The sequence below is a fragment of the Tursiops truncatus genome, chromosome X, assembly GCF_011762595.2.
Source record: "Tursiops truncatus isolate mTurTru1 chromosome X, mTurTru1.mat.Y, whole genome shotgun sequence".
Taxonomy (NCBI): Eukaryota; Metazoa; Chordata; class Mammalia; order Artiodactyla; family Delphinidae; genus Tursiops; species Tursiops truncatus.
In genome coordinates, this window is record NC_047055.1 from 95,727,839 (window position 1) to 95,749,417 (window position 21,579).

Below are 21,579 nucleotides of genomic sequence, written 5' to 3' on the forward strand. Positions count from 1 at the left end.
TTTCATTTTGGTCTCTTTTCATTTCCATTGAATATATAGAGTTCTGTTTGCCTTCCGGTGGATTTCTGCAGCTTTGCAGACAATCTTAGGCATCTGTCAACAATGGTAGCAAAAAAGCTTTTGCAAAATCCAAAGTACCCAAATTTAAAGTTTCTCACACATATCAATTTGCTCTGGATGTTTCATTACCAATATGAGGATTTAAAACAAAATAGTTAACAAGTTAAAATATTTATTCAACTTGATTTTGCCTAAGTGTTTAAAATGTCATCTATTTTTCCCCCCATCATCTCTTTTCCTACTGTTTAGAAAAAGGAGAAGCATGACGTAGGACTTTAAATGGAAAGATAGTTCAAGAGATAAAATGTTAACATTGATTATTTCTGGATGATGGCAGTATTGGTGGTTCTAGCTATTTTTTAAATCTCTTTTAGTATTTTCTACCAAAAGGAATATGAATGTAATAACCAGAAAAAAACCATATCATTCAAAAAAGGAAATTTCTCCCAAACATGATTTGGAAAGTAATTGAAAATGAAATAGGGCTTCTTAGAGTAATGGCTAATTCTTGACCTTAATGAAGAAATGTGTAAGATGAGCCCGGAACATCTTGCCATGTCAAAAAGCAAAGGAGTTATTAAAGACTAATAAAGTTATGTCAAAATGACCCAGTAGCCAACTTGAAGACAGATCACATTGGCCAAATATGGGACAATTTGAGCACCAATAAGAGTAATAACTGCAATTAATTGAAACCTTCAAATATATTAAAATGCATGAGTTTATGAAGATACTACAAAACAGGACATTGAGAAGAGTCATAGCAAGATCAATTGTAACTCAGTATAAAAGAGAACTTTCAGTCAGTTTCAATGAACTCTGGTCAGAAAAGTCAGACTGTATAAAAATGGAACAAGAACTTCAATGAACATACAATGGAATATTACTCAGGCATAAAAAGAAACCAAATTGAGTTATTTGTAGTGAGGTGGATGGACCTAGAGACTGTCATACAGAGTGAAGTAAGTCAGAAAGAGAAAAACAAATACCATATGCTAACACATATATATGGAATCTAAAAAAAAAAAAGTTCTGAAGAACCTAGGGGCAGGACAGGAATAAAGACACAGACGTTTTGGAGAACGGACTTGAGGACACGGGGAAGGGGAAGGGGAAGCTGGAATGAAGTGAGAGAGCGGCATGGACATATATACACAACCAAAAGTTAAATGGATAGCTAGTGGGAAGCAGCCACATAGCACAGGGAGATCAGCTTGGTGCTTTGTGTCCACCTAGAGGGGTGGGATAGGGAGGGTGGGAGGGAGATGCAAGAGGAAGAAGATATGGAGATATATGTTTATGTATAGCTCATTCACTTTGTTATACAGCAGAAACTAACATACCATTGTAAAGCAATTATACTGTAATAAAGATGTTAAAAAAAATGGAACAAGATAGCTCTGTATATAAAGAGTGCCCTGATACTGGATATTTTCATGCAGGCTCAAGAATGATTTTGAAGGACTGGTGTGGAAGAGGCATGAAAAGGATGGTTGATCTAAATAGCTCATAAAGATCTTTCAAACCTCAAGTTTCTATTCTTCTTTAATATTTTTTCCCTTTGGTATGAAATCACAACTTGTTTAGGAACTAACTAAAACACCCAGAAAGCCAAAAGAAAACAAAGCAAAACATAACAATAAATACCATAAACAAAGTCTCCCATGGCTCCAGGAAGGTCTGGTGCAGAGTCTGTGGTTGGGTAAACAGATACTAAAAACAAAGAAACAAACAAAACCCAAAACCCAAAACCCCAATAGTGTGCTGGGCCAGATCTTAAGAGCAAACATGGATATTGATGAGATGGGCAATCACAAAACAATCCTGATAATCTTAGAAAGAGTTGAGTAGTTCCTAAAATATTGGAATATGGTAGATGTGTTGCAAAAGCCAAAAGCAAACACAAGTTGTATTCTCATAGGGTCCTCCCATTCATTCTTCCTTCTGTCCCCATCCTGCCTTGAATCACTGTGTGCCCCCTAAATTCCAGTTGGTTATCAATGACATCTCCAACCAGTTGAATAGCTAATTGGCAAACAGTGGGAGGAATTTCCGGTTGTGCACAACGACACCATTGAGAACTCTGTAATCATTTAAAAATGGGCATTTCCTATTTTTACTTTTTATGGAAGCAGGCCAAGGCCCTAGAGAAGACATAGACTTTATCCCCAATGTAAATTGGCCAAGGAATAAACTTGCTGACTGAGTCTCCCTCTGGGAGGGAGAATATTCCAGTGCTCTGATATCTCTACACAGGTTATAATTTTAGTTATATCAATATAAGAATGATGAGGAAACAAGATAATACCTTCAGCACACCTAGGTGGGCTCCTCTCAAATGGGCTAAGGTTGGAAGAAGCCCAGGGATGTTGAATGAAATTGCCTTTTGACTTATATGTTAGTTCCTAGTTTTGAAGACCTCAGAGATAAATGGGTAGGGCATAATGGCGTTCAGAATGACCTCCTCAAAATGTGCTATAGGAATCTCAGTGTTGGGTCAGCATAAGCTGACTAGGAGATCACAAAGATGGCCAGAATTGAATCAGAGCTTGTCCTGAGATTGAGTTAGCCCATACCTTGATTCAACCAACAGTACTTGAATTTCTTCTATGGGCCTGTCCTTTAAAAGCACTATCTGATTTATCCTCATATAAACTCATTGAGATACGTATTTGTATCTCCATTTTACAACCGAGAAACCTAAGTTTCAGAAGCAACTGGTCCAAGCCACAGGGCCAATGTGGTATGAGCTGTGACTTGAACTGAAGCCCAGCCCTGCTTCAAAGCCCCTACTCTCTACGCTGTGGCAAACTGCCTCTGAACTATGGCTATATCATATTTCATGTTGTGAACAACTAGCTTTTGTTACCATTTACCCAAGGACCTACAACTGCCATGCTGCTAGTTTCTTGGTGGCCTCTGTAAAGATTCTTGGAGATATCGTATTTCCTATTAGATACAAATTTATTAGTACCTAATCAGGTACGTATTTCCCATTAGGTGCCAATATTTTACAACATTTTACCAAGAAACCTAAGTAAGATTACCTTTTTTGGTCTTAATATCATTGGTATAAATATCTTAAGATCAGTATTCCAGCTTTTCAAAACATTCCTTTCAATATAACAGTAGTTCACTCCTAGTCTTTTTTTTTTTCCCACTGCTACTCTTAAGAAATATGTCTCCTGGGCCTGTGCGTCCGGAGCCTGTGCTCTGCAGCGGGAGAGGCCACGGCAGTGAGAGGCCCGTGTACCGCAAAAAAAAAAAACAACAAATATGTCTCATCCAAAAATCCCTTTATAACTTCCATTATTTGAGCTATCAGAATGACAATGATTTGAAACCCTTCCATGTTGCTGCAGGGGCATGTGAATATGTGCTTGTGTAGTGGGTTGAATGATGTCCCCCAAATTCTTATCTACCAGGAAACTCAGAATGAGGCCTTGTTTGGAAGTAGGGTCTTTGAAGATGTAATCAGTTAAGATGAGGTCATACTGGAGTAGGGTGGGCCCCTAATCCAATGACTGTTGTTCTTCTTAGAAGAGGAGAGGATACACAGAGATACACAGAGAAGGTAAAGGTGGAAGCAGAGATTGGAGTGATGTAGCTAGAGACCAAGGAATGCCAAAGATTGCTGAGAGCCACCAGAAGCTAGGAAGGAACAAGGAAGGATTCTTTCCTAGAGCCTTCAGGGAGAGCATGGCCTTGCTGACACATGGATTTGGGGCTTCTAGCCTCCAGAACTTTGAGAGTATAGATCTGTGTTGTTTTTAAGCTACCAAGTTTGTGGTAATAGGAAACTAACAGTGGTTTATGCTGATTTTCCTTTCTACTGGTTTTACACTGGCAGAAAACACTTCAGCGATCCGTACCATAAGTGAGTTACATCTATAGGGGACCTAATTAGAGTAGAACAATGTTACATTATTTGGTTTTATATGGTGCCTTTCATACACATGGTTCCTGAAGCTGTTTTACTAAGTACTGTATTAAAGTGAAAATGACTGTGAAGGTATTATGTACCTTTCAATAGTGGACTCAGAGCATTAGGCATGAACAGCTGTCATTATGGAAGAAACAGAAAGCCTTGAAACTGGAGTGAAAATGTCCCACTACTGTTGCTAAGTTTCATCCTTTTTTTTTTTAATGGTAATACTTTTTTTTTTACATCTTTATTGGAGTATAATTGCTTTACAATGGTGTGTTAGTTTCTGCTTTATAACAAAGTGAATCAGCTATATATATACATATATCCCCATATCTCCTCCCTCTTGCATCTCCCTCCCACCCTCCCTATCCCACCCCTCTAGGTGGTCACAAAGCACTGAGCTGATCTCCTGTGCTATGCGGCTGCTTCCCCCTAGCTATCTATTTTACGTTTGGTAGTGTATATATGTCCATGCCACTCTCTCACTTCATCCCAGCTTACCCTTCCCCCTCCCCATATCCTCAAGTCCATTCTGTAGTAGGTCTGCGTCCTTATTCCCGTCTTGCCCCTAGGTTCTTCATCACAATTTTTTTTTTAGATTCTGTATATATGTGTTAGCATACATCCGTTTTTAAACTTCCAAAGAATAAGTGATCTGAGTCATGCTAAACTGTCACTTCTGGTGTCACATCTAAAAAGACAAGCCCAGAGTGAGGAAAAAAATAGAATATCCAACTCTTAACCCCAGTAGAGCACCAGAGAATTGACAAAATCTGAAAACACCCTCAAATCTGAAGTAAATTTAACTAAATATATATGTATGTCTTTTGTGTCTTCTGATATGTTAGGGAGTGGAAAAGAGTCGCCGAGAGAGACTTTTCTAAAGAGGGAAGTGAGCAATGGTTCATTTTCTCCAATGGGAGCCTGGCCCTACAGGGATCCACAGTGAACTGAGGAAACAATTCAAATCTTAGGGCTGTCTTCCCATGAGTGTAGGATACACTCCCTTACTAGTTACATTATATCTAGCAAAATCCAGAAGATAGATGATAGCCCAGTTGTGCAAAAAAAGAGCTAACATAGCAGACCTGAGATGGCTATCTTCAAAAGGCCTGCTTACAAGGTTGGCCCTTAGCTGGCACTTGGACTTTGGGAGGGTCTCCACCACTCCTAGAAATAATAAGGATGGCTCACTACCTAAACTGTTTTTATAAACACTACGGATTATGCTGAACACCTGCCTTCCTTCTGCGAGCCTAGAATTTGGCTTCACGCTAGGCAGAGGGTGCCTATGTGAGCAGCTCCCCGTAAAAATCTTATGCACCAAAAAAAAAATATATATTATGCACTGAGTCTCTAATGGGCTTCCTGGAAGACAACATTTCACACATGTTGCCACAACTGATTGCTGGAGGAATTAAGCATGTCCTGTGTGATCCCACAGGGAGAAGACCCTTGCAAGCTTGTGCCTGGTCTCCCCTGGACTTGGCCCCACGTGCCTTTTCTCTTTGCTGGTTTTTTTATAATGAATCTTAGCCATGACCATATGCTGAGTCCTGTGAATCCTCCTAATGAATCATTGAACCCGGGGGTGGTCTTGGGGGCCCTGACATACCAACTCCTCCACAATATCAGTAGACAGCTCCATCTCAATGCTCCCCTTCACTCCCCACCAGTACCCTCAGATTACATGATACTCAACTGAGACTTAGCTAAGGAGAATTCCCCTACTATATTTTGAAGAGTGAACAGGTTTTATTATTGTAATCAAGTAAGAAAAGTGAAATACCTTTTATTTTGAATGTGTATTTAGGTCTTTTACTCCTTGATCTGGTTTTTCCTTCCTTTGGTGGCCAAGACAGGACTAACTTGTAAGGGTACATTTTTTTTTAACTTTCAAGTTTAAAGTATGTTTCTTTGTAGATGTAAAAACATTGCCGGCTGTCCTTCTGCTCCTGAGTGCATCAAGTTTGTTCTTGCCTTAAGCTTTTTTTTCTTTTTTTTAATAAATTTATTTATTTTATTTTATTTATTTTTTATTTTTGGCTGCGTTGGGTCTTCGTTGCTGTGTGCGGGCTTTCTCTAGTTGCAGCGAGCGGGGGCTACTCTCCGTTGCAGTGCATTGGCCTCTCACTGCAGTGGCTTCTCTTGTTGCGGAGCACGGGCTCTAGGCACACGGGCTTCAGTAGTTGTGGCACATGGGCTCAGTAGTTGTGGCTCATGGGCTCTAGAGCGCAGGCTCAGTAGTTGTGGCACACGGGCTTAGTTGCTTCGCGGCATGTGGGATCTTCCTGGACCAGGGCTCGAACCCATGTCCCCTGCATTGGCAGGCGGATTCTTAACCACTGCACCACCGGGGAAGCCCACCTTAAGCTTTTGTACCAGCAACTCTTTTTGTCTGAGGTGCTTTTCGCACAGCTTGGCATCCCTGGCTCTGTCTTTTCAGTGAGCTCTCCACTTCACTGTCACCTCCTCAGAGAGGCCTTCCCTGACCACCCAATCTAAAGGCGCCCCCAAATCCACCCACAGATCACCCTACTTTGACTTCATCATAGCACTTATTTCAACCTCCTATTGTATTCATGCTTTATTTTTTGTTTAGTCAAAGTCTCCTCCCTCTAGAATGTAATTTCCACTTGAAAAAGTGTTTTGTTTGATTTGATCAGCATTTTATTCTCAGTGCTAAAATCCTGGAAGAAAAACTAGGCATTCAGTAAATATTTTTGAATAAATGAATAATTAAGTCATTTGACTAAATAAGTGACATTTTGGAAACTGCATTTAACAGGTTTCAGGAGAATGGCCCAATTTTCTTTCTTTCTTTCTTTCTTTTTTTTTCCTGTTGCCACATTCAGTGTGTTCCCCATCCGGTTCTTTTTTCACCAATGGGTAGTGACTTTTTTAAAAAAATTAATTAATTTATTTATTTATTTATTTTGGCAATGCCATGCAGCATGTGAGATCTTAGTTCTCCAACCACGGATCGAACCCATGCCCCCTGCATTGGAAGCATGGCATCTTAACCACTGGACCACCAGGGAAGCCCTGGGTAGTCACTTTTTTTTTTCACCAGGCCCCCAAAGCAGTGAGACAGGCAGACAGAGAAGCAACGCCATCAATCAGTGTCAAGTGTGCACTTTTCTCTTGATTCAAAAGGGCCAGCACTGGGCTTCCCTGGTGGCGCAGTGGTTGAGAGTCCACCTGCCGATGCAGGGGATGCGGGTTCGGGCCCTGGTCCGGGAAGATCCCACATGCCACAGGGTGGCTAGGCCTGTGAGCCATGGCCGCTGAGCCTGCGTGTCCGGAGCCTGTGCTCTGCAACAGGAGAGGCCACAGCGGGGAGAGGCCCGCCCGTGTACCGCAAAAAAACAAAACAAAACAAAACAACAAAAGGGCCAGCACTACCATTTAAACATCATCCAATCTCTTTGCATCTTACAGAGTTTAAGGTCTACAAAAAGCAAGGGGGCAATTGCTATGGATTGTACCGTACATATTGGCAGAGTAGATGTCATTAAGATTCACCTCCTTGCTTCTCCTGTTCAATTACTTCTGTGCAAGGCAGTGGATTTCTCTTGTCTTCTTCAGTTTAGATTGACTGAATTTCTGAATCTCAGCCATATCTTGTTTGTCAGAGAGTTTGGCAGATTTAGTAGGAATGGGATGCACAAAAGAAAGTCATGTTTCCACAATAGCTACTCTAACCCCTTTTCTGCCATCCCCATCTACCATTCCAGCCTCCTCTGATATTGTACTAACCTTATTTACTTCGGACCCTAACGATTTCCTCCTGTCCCTCCCTAACTGCACCTGTCCTCAAGGTTCAGCCTTCTGGAATTCTCACACAGTGAGACTCTGCAGCTCATTTTCTACCACTGAGTTTATACTTCTATTTCTCCAGCTATCAACTTTACCCAAATTCTTTATCTCCAGTGGCTCATGGACATTTGTACGTGGAGGTTCAACGTTTAATGCAATATGTCCAATACCTAGTCTCTCACCTTCTTCCCGAAGCAGAAACTCCTTTCATTTTCCTGCTTCTGCTAATATATACATATATATTTTAAGAATAACAAATCTGAAACCATGTTGCCTGCACTATCAGTGTACCCTTCACATTCAGTTAGCATGAGACCATATACATATCTTACTAGCTGTCCCTTCTTTACTAACACACTAGCATAGATTGATAGCACAACAGCCAGGATGACTACACAACCTCCCAATTCGGGGTCTCTCAAAGTGTGGTCCAGCCCCGCTTGCAGCAGAATCACTTGAGGAGCTTGTTAAAATATAGATTCCCAGACACCAACTGAACCCTAACCTACAAAATTAGAAGTCCTGAGTGTGGGGCGTAGAATTTTGCATTTTAACAGGTTCCCCAACATAATTCTCAAACTAGCTTTAGAACCCTTGGAATTCTCTCTCTACCTCCTATCTCTACCCAGATCCAAATTACTCTGCATCTGTCTACACATGGTTTACACTGGGACACACCTCTGTTTAAGGACTATGACTTTAATACGTTTGCTTACATTTGAGAGTATAAAGTGGGCCTTCGACATCGGAACGCCCTCATTTTATAGAAAAGGAAACTAAGATCCAGAGAAATTTTCACCCGTGGAGGTCACAGAGTAGGTAAGTGGCAAAGCTTGGACTAGATCTCGAGTCTTTCGATTTCCAAGCCACGCAGGAAAGAGTTAACATAGCAGTCCTGTCCGCTGTCCTTTGAAAGGCCTGAGTGTAAGATTGGCCCTTGGATGGCGTCTGGGAGCTTCAGTTTGGGGAGGGTTTCCACCATTCCCAGGACTGCTAAGAGGAACTCCCTGTGCCTAAAATGTTTTTTTGTAAACAATATGGTTTAAAATGAACACCTGCTTTCCTTCTGGGAGTCTGGAATTTGGGTACATGTCAAACAGAGCATGCTATGGGACCATTCCCCAATAAAAACCCTGGGTACTGAGTCTCTAAGGAGCATCCCTGGTGGATAACATTTTACACATGTTGTCACAACTCCTTACTAAGGGAGTTAAGCGCATCCTGAGTGACTCCACTGGGAGAGGACTCCTGGGAGCTTGGACCTGGTTTCCTTCAGATTTCTCCTCACGTGCCTTTTCCCTTTGTTGATTGCGCTTTGTATACGTTCACTGTAATAAATATAGCCACATGTCTGACTATATGCTGAGTCCTGTGAACCCTCCTAGTGAATCATCAAACATGGGGGTGGTCTTGGGGACCTTGCAGCGCACAAGCCAATGTTTTCCATAACTCATTTCACTGCCGCTCTCATTAACTGTATAAAAGAGACAGTAGCAGTAAACCAAAACAGCATGGCCTTAAAAAACCAGCATGATTTAAATGCTGACTTAGCTGCTAAGCTCGATTACTTCTCTGAGTCATGGTTTCATCACCTATAAAATAACTGGGCCAATAATACTTACTTTGTAAGTTTTCTTTTTTTTTTTTTTGGCTGCGCTGCATGGCTTGTGGGATCTTAGTTCCCCTACCAGGGGTTGAGCCTGTGCCCCCTGCAGTGGAAGCACAGAATCTTAACCTCTGGACCCCCAGGGAAGTCCCTGTAAGGTTTTTACAAAGATTTAGCGATAATAGTACAAGAGGTCCATAGTATACACCCTTTAAGAAGGAGCTATGATTATTTTCCTTCGAGTCTTTTGGATAAGATGGAATGACCAGAAGGAATTCTATGGATCCAATTTTGTGTATCCATGTAGCAATGGAATTAATTGTATGGACTAAAAAGTCCCAATCACGGCTTCCCTGGTGGCGCAGTGGTTGAGAGTCCGCCTGCCGATGCAGGGGACACGGGTTCGTGCCCCGGTCCGGGAAGATCCCGCATGCCGCAGAGCGTCTGGGCCATGAGCCATGGCCACTGAGCCTGCGCGTCCAGAGCCTGTGCTCCGCAATGGGAGAGGCCACAACAGTGAGGGGCCCGCGTACCAAAAAAAAAAAAAAAAAAGTCCCAATCATATTGGGACTTGTGAGCAGATTATTTTTCCTAGGATCTGTGTAGAGCTCCTCTAACTAAGGACTTAAAGTGCGAATTGTGTGGAGAGCAAGCACGGAAAAAATATGTTTTTACTCATCCTCGGCTTTCAACCCATGCTTGGCTATTCGTCTCTTGCTTTTGGGGTCCTGCCTACTCCACTGATTTCTGGGCCCTGATCTCTTTCTTGCTGCCAATGCGCACTCCTTAGCTCTTTGTTGGATGTTCATCTGTTCCTCCAGCTGCACCTTCTTCCAACCACGAGTTCACACATGACTCATTCACCATCATTCACTTGGTCCTATATAGAGGATCCCCACTGAGACTTCTTTCCTGACTGTGGCCCCGGCTTCCACCCCTAACCAGCTTGTAATATTTGCTCTTGAATAAAGTATATTTCACTTTTGTGGAAACAGTTATTAGGCAAATATAATTCCAGTCAGTGGCAGCATATTTGGAAGAAAAACTCATTTATGTTTATTTATTCTTTTTGTCCCTTGCATCCAGAAGATGAACACAACACTTCTTAATGCTGACATTGTCCCATCTGAAATACCGTAACTAAAAGGTTTAAAGATGAGTTATTTCAAATCTCTTCAGCAATTCAAATGAGGTGGATTTTTAGTATATACTAGGGTAGCTGCCATAGAAAGCAGCCAGTGTCTGCAAGGAGTTGCTTTATCGCACATCGTTTTCAGAAAATAATCATTAGTCTTAGATATCAAGGGCGAAATATTTAAACAAAGACATTTGCTCTGTATTTCTCAATCAGACATGATACAATAGTGAGGGCACTGCATGAGGAGTCAGAGGGCCTATGTTTCAGTCTCTAACTATAGTTAAGTGGGTAAGAGCCTTTTCCCACCTCCACTTTCATCTAGGTAGGGCTGAGCTAATAGTACTTGCCAATAGAATGTGAGTGGAAGTGATTGTGCCACTTTCCTGCTAATGTGGCTTTAAAGCAAGCATCCGGTCTCCATGCTATCTTCCCCTAGCTCCTGGCTGGATGCTGACACCCAGGATAACCTTGGAGGCCACATGTTGAAGATGGTAGAGCCATTCTCATCCAGAGTTCCTGAATGGCCACACAAATAATCAGTCCTTCCGTCTTATCAATCAGGAACATTTGCACTATGTTAAGCCATTGACATTTTGAGATTTTTGTGTTATAGAAGCTAGTATGTCCCTAATTAAGTTGTTTCACTTCTTTATGCCAATATGTTTGGGTTGTTATAAGGATTAAATGAGTTAGAACAATGCCTGACACAGAATAAATGTTCAATAAATGTTAGCTATTAATATCACTACCTGCTCTGATGCTAGCAGGTTATGGGTCATTGAACATGTCAGTTTCCCTGGACCTCCATTTCTTCAACTGTAAAACATAAGAGTCATGCTTGGACTTCCCTGGTGGTGCAGTGGTTAAGAATCCGCCTGCCAACACAGGGGACACGGGTTCGAGCCCTGGTCCAGGAAGATCCCACATGCCCGGAGCAACTAAGCCTGTGCGCCACAACTACTGAGCCCGCATGCCACAACTACTGAAGCCCGCGCGCCTAGAGCCCGTGCTCCACAGCAAGAGAAGCCACCACAGTTAGAAGCCCGTACACCGTAACAAAGAGTAGCCCCTGCTCACCGCAACTAGAGAAAGCCTGCGTGCAGCAACAAAGACCCAACACAGCCATAAATAAATAATTAATTGATTAATTAATTAATTTTTTAAAATGTCATGTTTAATGACCACATTTCCCAAAGTTTGAAATTTTATAATCAGAAACCTCTTCAAATTGCTAAGAAAAAATATTATCTTAACCCATGGAAAGTGGCCAGAGGATGAGGGAGAGGCATTCAGAACATCAGATAAAGAGGGAAAGAAGGAAAACAGAGAACAGTCCAAGAGGGAAAACCACTATTTAAAGAGAAGCATATTTTCTTTTTGACATTTATCCATCAATTCTGAAATAAGCTTCAAAGAGAAGATTTACAAACCGTGCTGTGTCCATGAGACTTTCATTCACACCCAAATGAATATCTTGTGTGGTAAGAAAACAAGGGTGTCCTCCCAGAAGTGCAAAGCCTACAGTAAAAGAGAGAGAAAAAAGACATTTTGAAAAAAAGAAAGTAGCCAACAAAATTGTGAGCAATCAGCACCATCTCAATTGAAAAGTCAAAATCTTTCAATCTCACCAGCCTCTCTGATAGGGAATTCCCAGGGAAAGCATAATGAGGAACGGAGAGAAGTAGATGAAATTTTCTGTACCAGCGCTTAACTCTCCTTCAGATGTGTGCCCATTTCTCCACCCTCTTGTTCAGATCTTGGCAATATGGGGCATGTTCTCATTTGGAGACTATACCTCATTTTTATTCTTTAAAATATATAATGATGTCCACCAGGAAAATGGGAAAATAAACTATAGTATGGGATATCATGGATTACAATGGAATACTATTCAGTAATAAAAAGGAATGCACTACTATACGTACAACATGGATGAATCTCACAAGCATTATGCTGAATGAAAGAAGCTAGACACAAAAGAGTACATAATGTATAATTCCATTTATATGAAGTTCTAGAATGGGCAAAACTAACAGAGTGGCTGAAATTAAAGCACTAGTTGCTTCTGGAGAGGCTGATTGGCTGGGAAGGAGCATTGGTGAACTTTCTGGGGTTACAGGAATACTTTATACCTTGACAGTTTGTACGTTACAAACCCATATATGTGAGTATATGTATTCCTCAACACTTATTGAACTGTACACTTAAGATCTGTGCATCTTCCAGTATATAGATTATAGGTTAATTTTTTTTAAATAAATTAATTTTATTTATTTTTGGCTGCATTGGGTCTTCGTTGCTGCACGCGGGCTTTCTCTAGTTGTGGCGAGCGGGGGCTTCTCTTCATTGTGGTGCGTGGGCTTCTCATTGCAGTGGCTTCTCTTGTTGTGGAGCACAGGTTCTAGGTACGCGGGCTTCAGTACTTGTTGCACGTGGCCTCAGTAGTTGTGACTCATGGGCTCTAGAGCGCAGGCTCATGTGGCACACGGGCTTAGCTGCTCCATAGCATGTGGGATCTTCCAGGACAAGTGCTTGAACCCGTGTCCCCTGCATTGGCAGGCAGATTCTTAACCACTGCACCACCAGGGAAGCCCAAGCCCTTAATTATTTAAAAATTGAAAATAAAGTGAGTATTGAAATGGCAATTTCAGGTCACTAAAAATCAGCAAGATCAGAAGGTCATTCAACTGCTGTATTTATCCTCCAACCAAGACAGGGCTAAGCACCACTTGCATACTGCCCTCACCACTTTTCAGCCCTCCATGGGATGTGAGGTTATTGCAGACATCTGAGCAGATGAGGATGGCTCCTTCCCCACCCTCATAGCACATTCCATTGGTCTGGGGAGGATGACACAGAGAGGGGCCTGCCCCAAGCCATAGCTAAACTCTGTGGTAACAAGGAGAGCCCTTTTACCACATGCCCTGAGGCAAAATTATGGGAAATGGTGACATCCAATCAGAACTTTACTTTCTCATTTGAGACAGGTTCAATAGGCAGGCTTTCTTAGATATACAATGTAAAGGCAAATAAGTATAATTACAAGATAGAGACGTGTCTGAGGAATTTTGCAAACATTACTTTTTTCCTCCTTATTGTAACATACCTACTTTGTCTTTTGGAAAATATGCAACAGTCACAATTTTCTAATCCTACTTGTTTCCCATGAGAAAGGAGGAAATCATTAATCTCATGGTGAGTTGGGGGACAAAGAGTTTTAGACTCATGAAGGGGAATTTGACCCAAAGTCTCATGAAACAGCCCACTGAAACCTTAATGCAATTTGAATGTGGATAGGTGATATTAACAAATCATTTTTATTAGGTATGATAATGATATTGTAGCTATACAGAAAATATTCTTAGTTATTTGAAATATGCATACTGATATATTTTGAGGTAAAATTTCATTGTAGCTTTAATTTACTTTAAAGTATTTCACTAACTGGGACTTCTCTGGCAGTCCAGTGATTAAGACTCCATGCTTCCACTGCAGGGGACACAGGTTCGATCCCTGGTTGGGGAACTAAGATCCTGCATGCCATGCTGTGTGGCCAAAAAAAAAAAAAAATTTCACTAAGAAAAATGAACAGATAAATCAAAGAAGGCAACATATTAACAGTTGATTGATGTAAGGGGTATTGGGGTGCTCATTATGCTAATCTTTCTACTTTCTGTTCATTTGAAAACTTTCCTAAGTAAAACAACAACAAAAAATCCACGACAAAACAATTGTTCTCATTTCTGTTACTACATTTAAAAAATAATTATATTCTACCTATTTCATACTTAAAAGTATTCTCTTATAAATGCCCCGACCAAATGATTTTTTAGCTACAGGTCACTATGCTCTGACTCTAGCAATGACTAGTCACAGAGCACTACCAGGTGATGGCAGTTCAGAAACTTTCTTCCATTGAATCCTTCACCCTGACAAAGAGCATATTAGATATTATTATAAGAATTTTATAGACAGGAGTTTTGAGAGTCAAAGAGTCTAAAAACTTGTTCAAGATTGTTTTTTTAAGAACCTAGAGCTTTCTCCTAGGAGAGCCAGCCCCTAAGCCAACTTACATTGGGATCTACAGAGGCAGGACAACATAGTGGAACTAGATTCAGTCTTCATCTGAAAATCAGGCAGTTTGCCTAGAGCCCTAAGATCCCTTGCAGATCTGATGTGCTACATCCCAGGTAGAATGAGAGAACATGAAACACACAAACAGTCCTACTTGCTATGGGCCTTGTAATAAAGAATCTGACTCAATTTATGATGTTTGATTGCTACCCACCATCACTCTCCCTTCTCCTCCCGCCCTGTGCACGGGCATCTTCACCCCAGCCTCACCCCACAACCACAATAAAAGCACAAGCCATATGATTTTCCTGCTCTCTAATGCCACTTTGGGACCAATTTTGGAGCTAGCCCTCCTCTCCCCAGAAAGCCACATTATGTGAATAGTAAACCTTTTCATACCCTCTTGGTGCAAGTATGTTATCCTCACTGTCAACAATCAAACCAAATTTTGGTGGGAGGCACATCTTGTCTCTGTGGAGTGACCACAACAGGTCCTAGCCCCATGGCATGGTTCTAAAATTTATTCATTCATTCGAAAAGTATGTGCCTGGTGCCGTTCTAGGCACTGTGAAAAGCATCGTAAACAACAAGGTACAAGTCCCTGCCTACCTGGAACTTTCATTCTAATGGGGGAGAGATGGATAATACACTGAATGAGTAAATTAAATATCTTGTATGTTAGATGTTGACAAGTGCTACATGAAAAATAGAGCAGGGAGGGAGGATAGGCAATGTAAGGAATAGGAGTTATCATTTTAACATGGTCAAGGAAGCCGCGTTGAAACATACAAGACAGTGGGAAGAGCATGTCTTGAGGGCCTGAGGAAGGGTCATGACTGGTGGATTCACGGCACAACAACAAAGTTAGTGTGGAAGGTATAGAGTGTGTGAGGAGGAGAGTAATAGTTGGTGAGGCTGCAGAAGGAAGGTGGGGAGGAAGCGACAGCTTTGACTTTTGTCTGAGTGAGACGGGAAGCCATCAGAGGGTTGGAGCAGAGGATGACATGATTGGACATATGTTTTAATAGAACATCCATAGTGGGGCAAGGGCAGGAGCAGGGAGACCAGTCAGGACACTTGGAAAAATCTTGCTGAGAATCGATAGCTTGGACCAGCATAGTAACCACTGAAGCAATGAGAAAATGATTGGATTCTTGATATATTTTGAAAGTAGAGCCAGCACTCAGTTGATAACCTTACTTCCCACCTCAATGAAAAAAATGGTAACAGAGAACTTCCAGATTCCATCACCCCATTTCCATACTTGTCAGCATCTGTACCCATATGTTCTGCTTCCCTTCCTGTTCAGCATAGATGAACTTTCCATACCCCATGTATGAACTAGAAGCCATGCCCCCTCACCTACTCAAGAATGTTGCTCTACCAACTCTTCCCTTTCTCTCTTACATTACCTGCATCGTGAATAGGCTATTCTAATTTTTTCACTCATTAATTTTAAAAATGCAAACTTTCTCTTGTCCTTATTTCCCTTGCCGGGTATCCATTTAATTCTTTGCAGCCAAACTCTTGTTTTTTCTTTCTCTCTCCAGTTCCTTGTCTCATTTCCTTCAAACCTATTCCCATAAGTCTTTGGCCCCCCAACATGGCACCAAAACTCCCCTCACCAAGGTTACCAATGACTTTCACATTGCTACATCTAGTGGCCATTTCAGTTCTTATTTTCCTTGACCTTGGAGCAATTAACAAAGTTGTTCACCGCCTTGTCCTTGATAAACTTTCTTAGCACACCATCCAGGACACCACACACTCTTGCTTTTACGTCTACCTTGGTAGTTGCTTCTTCTCAATCGCCACTGCTGGTTCTTTCTCTTTTCCTTTACCTCTTAATGTCGATGTTCCCCAGGGCTAGTCCTTGGTCCTCTTCTCTCCGTCTACACTTATTTCCTTTATAATTGTATCTGGTCCCATAGCCTTAAATACCATCTGTATGCTGATGACTCCCAAGTATTCGAGGTCAAATTTCACTCCCCTACTCCAAACTAATACCCAGCTGCCTCTTCAACATCTTTGCTTGTGTGTCTAAAAGACATCTCAAACTCAATACTTCCAAAACTGAACTCTTGATTTTCCCCTCCATCCTGCCCGACCTGCTCTATCCTGCTCCATCCTGCCCACAGTTGCTCAGACAGAAACCTTGAAGTCGTCCTTGATGCCTCTCTCTTACCTGATACATCAGGAATCTTGTTGGCTCTCCCTTCGAAACATATCCCGAATCTGGCCCTCCTACCCCTTCCTCTGCCACCACCCTGGCCCCAGCCTCTATGTACTGTAGCAACCTACTGACGGCTTTCCCTGCTTCTATCTCATCTGCACCCCCAGCCCCGAAGTTTATTTTCAACAGAGCAGTCAGAGAGATCCATTTAAAATGCAGGTTAGGTCACATTCCTCCTCTGTTCAAAACCCTCCAAAGATTTCCCTATTGTACTCAGAGTAAAAGGCAAAGTCCAAATAATGGAGTACACGTTTCTCCCTCACTTCCAGGCAGTCTTCTCCTTGCCGAGAGCGCTTATCACCTTCCAACGTGATATATCATCCACTTAAAATGTATTATGTCTATTGTTTTTCGTCTGTGTACCAACTAGAATGTCAGCTTCATGAAGGCAGGGATTTACCTCTCTTTTTTTCACTGATATATCAATCTCAGGAACCTAGAATAAATACTGGTACATAGTAAGTATTCAACAAATACTTACTGAACAAATGCAGGAAGGATTTTGACTCTGGAGAGAGGACCCATTCTTTTCACTTGCAAACATCTCCTAATTTTGTTAATGGAATTTTCTATTACGTGTGAAGTGAGCTAATGCGATTTAGTGACGATTATAATCACTAATCACTCTTGAGCCCTTAATCTATTTCTAAACAGGGGAAGTCACCTAAACAAAAATGAATACTGCACATTCGTCAAGAAAGTATTTACGGTGCACCTACGATGTGCCTGGCACAGGGATGAATGCCATTGAGGGTTGGGGACTGTGGAGGAAGACTTCAGAGAAAGTTTAAGGCCTCCTGGCAAGTCTGCTTGAAGTCATACTCTTACTGTGACAACCCAGGATTTGTTTGTTGGCTTTTCATTTTTCTCTTTGTGCTATAACGAAGATTCCCGTCAAGCCTGGACTTAAGAGGTAGGGATAGGAAGAGAGGTTACAGAAAGTGTTAAGAAGTAGGAGTGGAAGCTGTGAATGAAGAATGTTGCCTGCCCTGTCAGCACACAAATGATGCTGTGGGCTATTATCAGCCACTACCACCGCCCCGAGGGTGAGTCCTGAGGGAACTCCGAATGGAGACAAAAGGGCTGCCCACTGCCAAGCCCTCAGTCACTACAGCCACCCCAGCAGTGCACCCTGAGGGGACTCCAGATGGGAAAGAATGGGATACTGGCCCTAGATAATTAAGGTGCATATCAAAGGAATGATTTCCATGAGCCCAGATTCTTGCTTCTTCCCATACATAAAAAAGTGCTAAATTCAGTAACTTGAGATGTCTGGTTTTCTTTCATTAACGGTAATTTTTTGATGTTCCCACGACCTGGATTTTGTTGCAAACACTCCTGTATATCCTGGTTCCTCCCTCACCTCTTCAGAACAGTCCCTCAGAGCTACCTGAGAGGCTGCCTTCCAGGCTTAAGTCCTCAGCAAGTCCACCAAATAAAACATAATTCTCAACTTTTAGGCTGTGCAATTTTTTTCAGTCGACAAAGCCTTCAGCAGTTCTTGAAGAAGATTAAATGGGAGGACATTGCTTCTAAGAAGGAATTGCCTCTGCAATTTTTGGTCACCGATTGAAAAGAAGCCTCAGACCCCAGTCCAAAAGTACAGGTCAAGCATTCACCAGTTCATCAGACGTGGATGGCATTAAGTGGTTCTGGAAGGTGTCAGAGGTTCTGAGAAGCCACCAGGAGCTGCCATTGCTGAGGAAAGGAGGACAGCTGGACGGGTCTCTACTCTCTCTTCACTCTTCATCCAGAGGAGTTTGTTTTTATCTGTTTCACTTGTTTATGCGTACACATCAGATATTTTTGAACAAAGGATTTCACCTGTTAATATCTTAATTTCTGTCTGGGAAAATAAAAGTACATCTTATTTTACTGTTTCTTTTCCTCACAGATCTCTGCAAGCTTTGGAGGAAGGGTTATAAATAGAATTCACACTCTGGAAATGTAAAGGCTCTGAGAGCTCTTGCTGGTAGAACTAAGGCAGCTATTAACCTCTCTGTGCTTCGCTTTCATTCCTGCAGCATAGTATCACGTTTTTTATATTGCCACCTCTGTAAAGATGATGAATTTGAAACAGCTTGGAAAGCACTAGCTTCCATTTCACCTTGAAAGTCAAATACCACTGTTAAATAATGAAAAGAACCATCTCGTAGGATGCCCTGTGCATTTTTCCATCAGCTGCCGCACTTACCAAGATTAATAAATGTATCCACCTATCTGCTCAATTAATTTGCAATAAAAGAGTATAGTCATCAGTAGACACACAGGAGAATTGTACAGTTTGGCAGGCAGGCATACACAAAGAGTGGGTGAGGAATGAATAAGCTACAACTACACACACAGCAACATCGATACAGCTCCCAAACATAGTGCTGAGCAAAAGAAGCCAGACACAAAAGAGCATATGCTGAATGACTCCATTTCTATAAAGTTCAAAAACAGCAGAACTAATCTGTGAGGTTAGAAGCCAGGATAATGGTTACCCTTTGGGGGCGGAGCAGGGGTTGGGCGGGGGGAGTAGCAACTGGAAGAAGATACAAGGGAGGGCTTCTGGGTGCTATTCACATCCTATTTCTCTATCTGGGTATTAGTTACAAGGATGTGTTTACTGTAATAATTCATTGAACTGGACACTTAATGATTTGTACACTTTTCTCTAGGTGTCTTACATTTTAATAAAAATATTACATGGGCAATTAATATGGCTTGATTTGGGTGAAGAATTTTTTTTAATTAATTTTTATTGGAGAGTAGTTGATTTACAATGTTGTGTTAGTTTCTGCTCTACACTAAAGTGAATCAGTTATACATATACGTATATTCACTCTTTTTTAGATTCCTTTCCCATATAGGTCATTACAGAGTATTGAGTAGAGTTCCCCATGCTATACAGTAGATTCTTATTAGTTATCTATTTTATTGGGTGGAGAATTTTATTTTGTCCCCCGAGATAAGTATAAATGCTGCTGTATCTTTGCAACTCAGGCCTGGGATGGAAGCCTCAAGGACTGTCCTCCGAGGATCACCCCATCCCAGAGGCTGACACAAATCTGGGGTAGCAATTGACAGTTTTAATTACATCCTATTTTCATTCTAAATACCAAGGTAACAGGTTTTGATGAAAAATTGTGTTAACCGACAACCATTAAGATGCACATGTACACAGTAGAAATGCTCTGCCGTGTTGGGGGTTGAGGTTTACCATTTCTGTACACATTTAAATCAGCTGCTTACTCTGACTGATTCTCCTACTGTTGAGTTTGGCAGGATGCCATATGCAGTGAGACCCATGGGTATTTATTGAGGATAGTGATGAATATTCTGTGAGCCATAACTTTTTATGATCGTATGTTCCTTTTCTCATATATTTGTTATAGTTTGTAATTTTGTGCAGATTTCAGAGCATTTTTTTTTTTTGGCCTTGCCGCACGGCATGCAGCATCTTAGTCCCCCGACCAGAGATCAGACCTGTGCCCCCTGCAGTGGAAGCGTGGAGTCTTAACCACTGGACCGCCAAGGAAGTCCCAGAGCATTTCTCTATAGAAAACCATCATTTAACAAAATGCTTAATGCGACCTGTAGAAACAGCTTTATTGGAATAAAACATGACTAATAAATGTCTGAATTAAATTAGACACTTAAAAATACATTTAATAATAGCTTCTAATCCTGGGTCTGCCATTTATTAGCTATATGTCTGTGGGCCTTTTGCTGAACCTATTTCAGCCTGTTTTCCTCAGTGGTCTCACCCTCATGGAGTTGTCATGAGGACTGAGATAATCCCTGTAATTAATGTAGAGCACTTAGCACAGGGTCTGTACCCAAAAGCTTATTAAATCTTCACTCTTGGTTTTATTAGTAGCTTAACTACCACGTGATATGTGCATGGTAAAACTGATCACTTATTCAGGGGTATTTAAATCGAAAATAACATTTGAACAGAGAAACGTGGTAGACAACACTAAGAACCAAGAAAAAATAATCTGAAAGAAACTTAAAATTGAGAAACTTCTATATATTAATCGATTCTTTTTTTTTTTTTTTTTTTTGCGGTACGTGGGCCTCTCTCTGTTGTGGTCTCTCCCGTTGCGGAGCACAGGCTCTGGACGCGCAGGCTCAGCGGCCATGGCTCACGGGCCCAGCCGCTCCGCGGCATGTGGGATCTTCCCGGACCGGGGCACGAACCCGTGTCCCCTGCATCAGCAGGCGGACCCTCAACCACTGCGCCACCAGGGAAGCCCATATTAATCGATTCTTTTGATGACTTCAAAAAAGAACACCTCTCTTAAGTACTAATGATTTTAAAAGATGATAACCAATGTTGAAAAGGAGCAGAATTTCAGAATTACTGACTGGCTTATGCAATATTCATTTTTCCTTTACTAAACGTCAATGTCATTGTGACCTTTTAAAGAACCCAGCTTTAAAGAGCAAAATGTTCTCAGCAGTTTTCTTCCTAGGACTTTAAAGATTAGATGACACTTTATATGTTTCCTTTCTTCCTCCTTCCTTCTCTCAAAGGGCAAGGGGAGTGCATTAGTAAGAACAGTAAACATGAGATCTGAATCCTGGTGCCAATTTGTATTAATTGCATGAACTTAGCAAGTCACTTGATCACTCTAAACTCCATTTTGTTATGCATTTGAGGCACCTCATTGCTGATCATTACAAGGCAAGAATTGCATGAAGTAGTTGTTTGCTTCTGAACCCTAGAAAGC

The 21,579-nt window shown here is 41.5% G+C and overlaps 2 protein-coding genes and 1 pseudogene across 3 annotated transcripts in view; 1 reads left to right on the forward strand and 2 right to left on the reverse strand.

Moving 5' to 3' along the window:
- RPGR (retinitis pigmentosa GTPase regulator) overlaps positions 1-21,579 on the forward strand; it is a 268,709-nt gene that overhangs the window by 146,074 nt on the left and 101,056 nt on the right. The window lies entirely within an intron of this gene.
- OTC (ornithine transcarbamylase) overlaps positions 1-21,579 on the reverse strand; it is a 55,511-nt gene that overhangs the window by 23,865 nt on the left and 10,067 nt on the right. The window contains exon 4 of the mRNA XM_019943492.3: positions 11,982-12,069. Within this exon, the coding sequence (XP_019799051.1) occupies positions 11,982-12,069 (88 nt within the window). The remainder of the gene's footprint in view (positions 1-11,981; positions 12,070-21,579) is intronic.
- Positions 7,503-7,660, reverse strand: LOC109551254 (thymosin beta-4-like; annotated as a pseudogene).